The sequence below is a fragment of the Hevea brasiliensis genome, chromosome 3 (genome assembly GCF_030052815.1).
Source record: "Hevea brasiliensis isolate MT/VB/25A 57/8 chromosome 3, ASM3005281v1, whole genome shotgun sequence".
Lineage (NCBI taxonomy): Eukaryota > Viridiplantae > Streptophyta > Magnoliopsida > Malpighiales > Euphorbiaceae > Hevea > Hevea brasiliensis.
Genome location: NC_079495.1, coordinates 98,744,625 through 98,754,869, shown reverse-complemented (window position 1 = coordinate 98,754,869; position 10,245 = coordinate 98,744,625). Strand labels below are relative to the sequence as shown.

General features: G+C 38.5%; 1 protein-coding gene and 1 non-coding gene across 2 annotated transcripts; one reads left to right on the top strand and one right to left on the bottom strand.

Moving 5' to 3' along the window:
- Positions 1 to 2,789: 2,789 nt before the first annotated feature.
- On the top strand, positions 2,790 to 2,897 carry LOC131178933 (small nucleolar RNA R71). The gene has a single exon (XR_009147940.1). It is a non-coding gene; the product is annotated as a small nucleolar RNA R71 (small nucleolar RNA).
- Positions 2,898 to 7,489: 4,592 nt separating this feature from the next.
- On the bottom strand, positions 7,490 to 10,002 carry LOC110647637 (protein OCTOPUS). Its single transcript, XM_021801568.2, has one exon. The coding sequence runs from the start codon at positions 9,695 to 9,697 to the stop codon at positions 7,703 to 7,705; it is 1,995 nt and encodes a 664-aa protein (XP_021657260.2). The 5' UTR covers positions 9,698 to 10,002; the 3' UTR covers positions 7,490 to 7,702.
- Between the last annotated feature and the right edge of the window lie 243 nt (positions 10,003 to 10,245).

Below are 10,245 nucleotides of genomic sequence, written 5' to 3'. Positions count from 1 at the left end.
CTATGCACTCTCCTTATGCACTTGCAATAAAGGTGAAAAATGGCAAGAATTGTGGTTATGCAGGATTGCATAAGCTATGCAGTTGCTTATGCACAATTCAACAAGATTAAGATTGCAATGGAACATGATTTGCAAGTGTGAAAAATACCCTAGAATGAAGAAATATAATTCCATGAAGCATAAACCATGAGAAATTTTCACCAAAAACACATCAATATATACAAAGTTCATCAAAAATGCATCACACAATCTTGTAGAAGATGGATCCTGCATAAAAGGCATTTGTGACCCATGCCATTTTGACTCAAAATCTGCAAATCAACATTTAGCACATTAAAACTCAATAAAATCTGCATAAAGTTGTATCTATTCACAAATGATGAACTACCTAAGTCCTGCCAAGAAAAATGCAGCATTTCCACCTTAAATCCCACAACCCAAATAAGCTCATAACTGCAAAAATGGCTCACTTACCACCATATTAACATTAAAAGCACATTTACTTAAAAGTTACACACCCAACCTCACCAAAAACACAAGCCATCTGCTGCAGACACCCTTCTTGCTGCAGAATGTCATTTTTGCTCTGCATAAACCAGTGTGACTCCTTCCTCCATTGAAATACATCTACAAGGGACAAAATTCAACAATGTCAAAAATTGAATTTGGGAGATTCAAGATAAAAACAAAAGCAATGAAAGTAAAAGTAAATCAAAGAAAAGTAAAATAAAAGGACTTGGGATGCCTCCCAAGAGCGCTAATTTATAGTCCTTAGTGGACTCTTTTCATGTTTCATGGTGGCTGAAATTGGAATTTATTGCCTCTGTTTCCAATAGGTGCTTCAATGAATCTATACTTCATTTTCTTTCCATCACATGAGAAGATCCTTGTTGCTTTGTCTAAAAATCCCACCATTTCTTTCTTGACAACCTTTGGTGCATCTTTTTCTTTGAGAGATGGTTGTTTTACTTCACTTTTCTCCACTTGCTCAACTTGAAAGATTGGTGCCATAGGACAAGATGGATTACCCTTTAAATGTTGTGCAAATGCAGCCTCTTTTGGATTTTCATCATTGATACTCCCTTCATGGATAAGACAACTTTCAAGAGAAGCCTTCGGATAACTCTTTCTAAAGTGGTCTTTTACTAACTCATCAACTATATCAATTCTCAAACAAGAGTCTACATCTTCATGTTGCTTCTTCTTATCATTGCCAATGTTGAAGACTAAATGATCCTCTCCGACTCTGAGAGTAAGCTTTTCACCTTTCACGTCAATCAAAGCACCAGCTGTAGCTAGGAAAGGCCTCCCCAAAATGATTGGGATATTAGAATCCTCTTCCATGTCCAAGATGACAAAGTCAACAGGTATATAGAATTTTCCAACCTTCAGAGGCACATTCTCTAAAATCCCTTCAGGATACTTAATTGATCTATCAGCTAACTGAAGAGAAATGTGGGTTGGCTTAAGATCTCCCATGTTGAGCTTCTCATAGATGGAGAGGGGCATAAGGCTTACACTAGCCCCTAAATCACATAAAGCTTTTATAGAACATGATTCCCCAATGTGGCATGGAATTGAAAAACTCCCTGGATCCTTGAGCTTTGGAGGAAGTTTCCTTTGGAGGATAGCCGCATTCCTCGATTAAGGCTCTGATCTCATCATCTTTAAGTCTCCTCTTATTTGAGAGAATTTCTTTTAGAAACTTAGCATAAGAAGGCATTTGGGAAAGAGCATCAATAAAAGGCACATTTATATATAGCTTCTTCAAAACCTCTAAGAACTTCCCAAATTGCTTATCAAGCTTGGCTTTTTGTTTTCTCTGTGGAAAGGGATGCTGTGTGTTGTTAGGATATGGTGGTATATATTTCTCTTCTTTCTCTCCAACCTCCTCTTTACCTTTTCTTGCACTCCCTTTTTCACTCTTTTGTTTTTCATCTCCCTCAAAATCTTCCTCATTTTCTCTCTTTTCAACTTTTTCACTCTTCTCATTATGCACTATTTTACCACTCCTCAGTGTGATGGCATGACATTGCTCCCTTGGATTTTCTGTTTGACTAGGAAGTTTCCCCATAGAATTGGTACTTGATGAGCATGCTTGTTGTGCAATCTGATTTTCCAGCATCCTATTGTGTGTTTGCATTTGTTCCAGCCTTGCTTTCATCTCTCTCAACTCTTCATCACGCTTAATTTGATTAGCAAGAATTTGTTGTAATAAAGCCTCTGTGGTGGAACTTTGTTCTTGCTGTCTTGGTAAAGGTGCAGTATTTGCATTCTTTTGCTGAAAACTAGGTGGTGGTTGCCTAGGTTGTTGGCATTGATGCTCTTGTTGTTGTGATGGAAAGTTTTGAGTTGAAGCTTGATTTTGCTGATTCTCCCATGAAAAATTGGGATGATTCCTCCAAGCATATGAAGGATAATCTACTCCACAGCTCATTGTTCCTTCTGCATAAGTAACTTGTTGAGAACTTCCAGAGCATGATGATGAACTGACTAGCATACTTAAATCCTCCATTTTCTTAGCAAGGACATTAGTGAGTGCATCAAATTTGGCATTGATCATGTTGAATGGATCAAGCTCATACATTCCAGCAACTTGCCTTTTTTGAGTTGGAGTTGACCCTCTTGGACTACTCCAAAGATTAGTATTCTTTGCTATTTTCTCTAATAACTCATAAGCTTCATCTTCATGCTTAATGATGAATTCCCCTCCAGTTTGAGCATCAATGATTCCTCTGATAGCAGGAGTGACATTTGAGTAAAAATTCTGGTTTATCATCCATTTAGGAATGGCATGATGTGGACATTGTCTCTCCAACTCCTTCCATCTCATCCATGACTCATAAAGAGTCTCATCTTCTCTTGGTCTAAAAGCAATCATTTGATTCCTCAACTCTTGAGTTTTTCCAGGTGGAAAATATTGTGCAAGAAATGCATCAGTGAGTTGCTCCCAATTTGTAATGGAGTTGTGAGGTAAAGAATCAAGCCAATCCAATGCTCTATCTTTCAAAGAGAATGGGAATAGCTTCAATCTTGCTGCATCATCAGACACTCCAGGTTGTTTTTGCATGTCGCAAATCATAGCAAATTTCTTCAAATGTGTGTGTGGATTTTCAGAAGGATGTCCTCCAAATTGAGAGTTTTGGATCATTTGAAGAACTCCAAAATCCATCTTGTAACTATTTGCATCAATTCTTGGTCTTGCTATACTCTCTCTCAAGTCATCAAAACGAGGAAAAGCATGATCCATCATACTTCCCCTAGGCACGTTTGCATTAACAACTTCTTCCCCTTGGGCTTCATTTTCATTGTTTTGACCATTTCCAGCATTACCAACACCAATTCTAACTCTTTCATCAGCCATGTCTGCTTCAATTTCAATCTCTCTCACAGCTTCCTTCCTTTTTCTGGTCTCTTTCTTATTGGCCTTACAAAATTTCTCTATTTCAGGATTGAACAATAAGGTTGTGTCAGTTGTGCTTCTAGCTCTTCTCATAAAAAAAATTAAAGTACCTGAAAAAGAACAAACAAACACAAAATGAAAAGATAACAAAGATAAAACTAAAAACAACTAAAATGATCAAAAACTCAATCTTAAACAATCAACTCCGACAGCGGCGCCAAAACTTGATGCGTCCCAACCGCAAGTGCACTGTCGCATAAGTAGTATAGAAAAATATCGATCCCACGAGGAGTTGTGTTAATGATTGAATTTTCGATATAAAAGTTGACTAAATTGAAGTATTTATGAAATTAAAATAATGACTTAATGGGTAATGGAGTATGAAATCTAAATGTGCAAATTTAATAATCTATTCAACTATGTAATGATTTAACTAAATTTGCATCAAATTAAAATAAAGCAAATTCAAATATGGCAATATTCAAAATGGCAAGTAATTAAATTCGATTAGAAATTAACAATGATAAAAAGGCGATTCCGGAGTTCGGGATTTCATATTCAAGCTATTTTGGGATTTTCCCTAGCTAGCCCAATCCATGAAATTTATGGGTTTAAAGGAGATTAATTCTAAAATCCTTTGAAAACTCTTTCGAGTGAGACAAAGAGTGCCTTAATTAACTTAATCCTACTTTCGTGGAGTTAAAATTAACCAAGACCCATTAGGTTCTTTAATCAATCTATTAAAACCCTCTTAACCCTTAGTCTATTTCTAGATCTAAGTTAATTAAGTCCAATTTCTTGATTAACTATCATTTGGTTTTCTCCTCTCGGTGCTTCAACCAAGGATTAAGAACATAACTTAATGGGGCCCTTCATTAAGCATGTGAATAAGCACACAAGAAATGGATTAAACCTCATAAATTCATTAAATTGGGACTAACCCAGTTCAAATCCACAAAAATAACTAAAATATTACATCCCTTACTCCAGAATCAAAAGTAAACTACTCACTATCCATAATGCTTACAAGATATGATGAGTTTAAATGGAAATAAAGCTTTAATCTAAGCTAAGAAGTAAGAAATTAAACACTAGAAATGTAGAAAAATGTAAAAGAAGGAAGAAATCTGCAAATCTTGGTTAAAAATGGTGTGGAAGGTGAAAATGACTCCTCAAATTCTGCCTCTCTTCTCCTCTTCTTCTTTTCTCCTTGCCTCCCTTTTAAAATGGGAAAATGAGACTATATATAGCATTTTTCTGACATGGAGCCCTAAAATAGTATGTTCTAGGAGGAATACATTAAGGGAATCTTCCTTGACTCATTAATGAACTCTTTATGGGATCAGCATAAGTGGATCGCATAAGTTATGCAATCCCTTATGCGATTTTACTGGTTCGAACAGTGATCTTCCTCCTTATGCAGATCTGCATAGCTTATGCGGCAAGTTATGCACAGTTTGGTCAATGCATATTTCAGCTTGAAAACTTGTTTTTTTGACCTCTTTTTGCTGTAGAAGACACTCCTCAATGACAAAATTCTCTTTAGTCTTTCAAAAACACCATTTTCCCTACAAAACAAAGTAAAAATTACAAATTAGTGCAAAATTGACAACTATGAAAAACTAACTAATTAACTAATGAAATTAGCTAAAAATGACTAATAACCAAATAAAATGATTGTGAAATTAGACCTAAATGACTATGCAAAATGTGTGCATCAATAGGAGAGAAGGGAATCGAGGAAAGAGTGACAACTAGCTTTGGGGGTGGGGGAGGAGTGTGTACACCTAGCAATCATCAATTGCCATTTTAATTAAAATTATGAAGGGTCCCATATAAAACTTCTATTGTTCAGGTGTTATACACCTTGGTGTAGGTAAGAAATTTCTTTTAAGAAGGGCATTGGGAAAGTAGATGGAGGTAAAGTCGGTGCCGGTGCAAGTGGAGGATTTAAGAGGCATTGGCAAGGGAGCTAGAAGATTTGTGGGTGGTGGAGTTGGTGGTGGGTTCAGAGGGATGAAGGTATTTGTAGTTGAGGAGGCAGGGAAGGAGGATTAGGAGGAGAATGTGGAAGAAAGGGTCAGATGGGTGTAGGAGGTAAGGTGGGTCGTGGGTTTGGGTGGGGGTGGGGGGGTTGTGCGGCGGCGGTGAATGGGATAGAAATGTATTTAAGTTATTTTATATATATAAACTTTTTAATAAAAAAAAAAATGATTATTATATTTACTACAATAAAATTAAAAAAAATATATATTACAAGTTAAAGTTTATTCACGTTAGTTTTAAAATCGAAGTAACTCGTATAAAATTTATCCCATTGCTATCTCATCTCTATTTTTCATTGAAGGATAATGGAAGCAACTGGGAATTTATTGGACTTCGAGCTTCTTTTTTTTTCCTCTTTTTCTTTCCCCTTTTTTCTTTATCTCCAAGAAGGAGCATGTTGGGATGTTTTGCTAGTCACCTTTTGACTTTAGAGGCAAATTTCGTTGATCATGGAGCTTTTGCACATATAGTGAAAAGCAGAAAGCATCATCTCCAACTCATTATATTGGAATGTTGATTAGTTAGATTCATTTGATATGCAAGAAGCTCATTTAATATCTAATTTCATATGAAGTCATCATTACTTTGTTTGATTTCTGCTTTGCTAATGGAATTTGAGCCCTACTAGCGTTCAAACCAACCATTTTCTGGGTTAGTCAACATTTTGGCTGGATTTGCTATTATTTCACACAATATTTGTCTTAAACTTTTCTTTTTGTCTTGATTTTGCAAGCTTTCTGGGCTTTAACTTCACAATACACAGCCACGAGATGTAGATAACGGTGATTAAGTTGCATAATGTCTTCTGATGTTAATTATATCAAATGGAAATGGAAACAAAAAAATGCAGATATCAGTGTACTAATGAGAAATTACTTTAATAGGCCTTTCAAGAAATAACTGTTCCAATCAATCCAACCCAAATGATTTTTGAAACATAGAAAGGGAAGCCCAATAAAGTGTAAAATCCCCCTCCTTTCCAATGGCATTTGGGAGGCACATATCCATATACTTTGCTAGTAAGTCAATTCTGGAAATGGTAACAGGGCAGATCAGGAGCTAATTCAAAAAAAAAATTGATTGGTATTGATACGGATCATATTGGGGTCAGAATAATTGGCATCCCTAGTCAATTCAAATTTGAAGAATTTCTCTTTCTAAAGATACAGAGCGAAGGTTGCTATTACACGAGATCATATCAAGCTACACTAGAACAAAGAAGATATTAATCATTCTGAAATACGATTCTGCACAAAAGCATTTCATCTTCACATCAGTAGCTTATGGAGCTATTATTTCTTTGTTTGTTCAGCTAATATCAGACACCAAAAGTATATGTCTAAGCCTGATGTATTTCACTGCAGTCTGCAGGTCTCTGGCTCTACCATATTCCTGTTCTGCACCTGCAGGTACAGGGATTGCTTCCTTCCTCTTAACCTGATTAATCAGGCTCCTACTTTAATTACTAAAGCCACTGAAATTTGATCTCCAATTCTTGAAAGCTAAAGAATAAGCAATTGGAGGAAATGAACATCAAATAAGGTACAACAGGATGAAATAATATTCTGACTCCATTATTAACCTATTATTCCGTAGTCACACAATAATAGATGCATTTGGTCTTCCGTAGCAAACCAACCTCATGGTCTGGCAAGAGAATCAGACCGATCATTGAAGCTCCAAGAAGGAAAACCTCTAGTTACAACATAACAAGGGTTTTGATCAGTTGATTCTTGAAAGTAACTAGTCTCCTGTGCCCATTAATTTGGGACCAATAACAAAGGGGGCATAAGCTCACATGAACCCTCCTTTTTGTCCCAAAGGATATGCAACATGACAAACGTTTGGGCTGAATTACTCTGATAGAACCTTGCTGCCGTGACCTATAGGCTGTCAGGAAATTCTGCGGAGGACAAGAACAAAAATAGAAACAATCCTCCCCCCACCCAACACCCCCCCAACCTTCCAAAGCATAATAACAATAAAGGCAAAAATCCAGCTACTAAACAACAGTATAGTTAAGAGTGACAAAATGAAAAAGAACACAGAAAAATCTCGTTATTTGAATAATTGATTGAGAAGAAGAAATGCAACTCACAAGAAAGGCAACAAATTCAGGGGTGATTTTTTTTTCTATCCAACCAACCAACTCATGAAGAATACATTAAGCATGTGTGCTTACACAACAAATGCATCAAAATTAACAACATTAAACCAAAGAAACACCTTTATGGACCTCCCACCCAATTCAATTCAGTACAATCGCAATACGCTCCTTGCAATAGACTGTGCATGAGTGGACTTGTTCTTCCCCCACCCACCTCTCCGGCTACTCCTCATCGGTGTCAAGTAGAACCTTAACAGTCCATTATCAATGTTGTTTGGTGAATACCTTGCACTTCTATTCCTCTCCAACACAAACTCATCTCTCTTCTTTCTTCCATGCCCATTAGTCTCAACACTGCTCTTTCTCGCACTACCAAATGATCCACCACCCAGACCATTGGAATTCCTCCAACTAACACTGCTATTGCTCCTCCAAATCTTTGGATTAAAAGCTCCTCTCACTTCTCCATTCCGTTCCTCTCTCAATTCTTGCCAAGATTCTGAAAATGACCTCTCAACCCCATTTGCTCTGCTATACATATCCTCGTCCTCATCTTTGTTGACACTTCGCCGGTGTATAAACCCCCAAATATTCCAGGCCTTACTCCATCTTCGGGACTTCTTGGCCCCCTTCCTTTCACCATTCCCCACTATTGATGCGTGGTCCCTGAATCCCATTTCAAAAGTCTCAGAGCAGTCGTCCCTTAAAGAATTGGAGTTTGAATCCCTGTCAGGAACCACCAACTTGGGTGCAAGGAAGTAATCCACAGTTGCCGGTGACACTTTAGCATTGGCAGCGGAAGCAGCAGCAGAAGCAGAAGCAGAAGCATGCTCATGCTTCAATTCGTCAATCTCAGCCACCACAGCCGCAGCAGTTTTCCTAATAGAATTAGACCTGTCGAAGCTCCTCCTCCTCCTAGACGAAGAATCAGAATAATAGTCCCTGGTTTGAGCAGAGCCACCAGGAACAATCCCATCCTCGTGGATGGAATTCATGGGAATTGGCTGTGGTTCTTCAACTGGGATTTGAGTATCTGACCTTAAAACAACATTAACAGGAGCATCCTCAACCACAGAAACCATGGTGGGCATTCTCGGAAACGTTCTTCCAATCAAATATCCATCCCACGATGCACGGGGCTCATCGAAGGAGTAGCGAGGATCATCGAACGAAATCCTGCCTGCATCGAGCGAGAATCTCGGATCCGTGTCGCAAGATCTTCTGCCAAACCCGTAATCCGCAATTTCCGACTGGGTCTCCCTGTACTGCCGGCCAATCGGCTTCTCCACTGGCAATGTGGCCGACCCTGGCCCACCATTCCTCCGCTTTTTGAGCTTCTGCTTTTGCCTCCATTTCTGCAATTTCTTGCTGAAAACTGAAGCAGCAGACCAGAAACTGCCTGCAATCTCTTTAAAATCCCTCCCAGAAGGCTTCTTGGTTTGTGAATCGAGATCTATGTGGTCCTTCATCGGCTTGAGCTCCTCCTCTTTTACTTTCTCTGGCTCTATAACAATAGCTTCCTCTTCCTGTATAATCTCTTCAATTGGGTTGGCGTTGGAATTTCTTGCAGTTAAAATGGGCTCGTCTAAAACTCCACTCTCATTATCGGTGTCGGTTTCGATTTCGTCCTCTTCTTTAGACTCAAAAACGGGACCTCGAACACTAGAGGAAGAAATTCTGGACTCAAACTCGATTTCAGGACCTTTGAAGGAGTCCCTTTTAGAAGTATTTCGCTCGTCGTCTTGATAAAAGAGGGAAGAGAGAGTGCTCCGAACCCTAACGTCGCAGGATTTTCTCTGGGGCTCAAACACTCCAGAGAAGCCCTCGTTTTTGGAGGCAGAGAAAGACTTGGTGCGGCGGAGCTCAGGAAAAAAAGAAGGCTTAGAGCTACCAGTCCCACCAGAAGGCTTAAAAATGGCTTTAAGGGCAGCGGTGGCGGTGCTGGTGGTAGGAATGGGTGGTTTGCGGGAAGAGGAAGCCGAGGATGAAGAAGGCTCGAGCACGGCGAGGCGCTCGCAGAGGCATGAGGGGCAAAAGCCGGTGAAATGCTCGTCCGGATGACGGTTGCAGGAGGTAGAAGGACGGTGGGGCTGTGGTGGCTGTGGCGGCTGAAGTTGTGATGGTTCGGTGGTGGGATTCATAACCGGTGGTGAAATGCAAAACGCACTCTGCTCATATTATTTCAGTGAGTGAGTGTGAGAGAGAAGCAAGTGCGCGAGTGTTTAGAGATAGAAAGGGTAAAAGCGGAGAGAGCGAAAAACTGTTTGGTACCAGAGAACAGGCCAGTGGGAAAGCGAGAGAAAACGAGAGAAAGAGAAAGAAAAAAAAATATATTAATATTAATATTATGATGGAAGCAACGGCAAAATTTAAAAGAAAGGAAACAAAAAGGAATGAAAACTCACCACTCCCTCTGGCTTGCTGGACTTTACCTTTATCTTTGTTTTTCTCTTCCCTCCTCTTCCTCTCGGGGCACTCGCTCCCTCAGACAACCATTTTGGCCCCACTACTCACTGCTACTGAATAAATAAACTTTTTTAAAATATAAAATTAAATTAAAATTAATTTAATGAAAAATAAATCAAATTAGTTTAGTTTACATTTGTATTTAAATATAAGATTAAACTAAAATTAATTTAATAAAAATAAATCAAATTAAATTAGTTTAATTTCATTTGGTAATTTGATT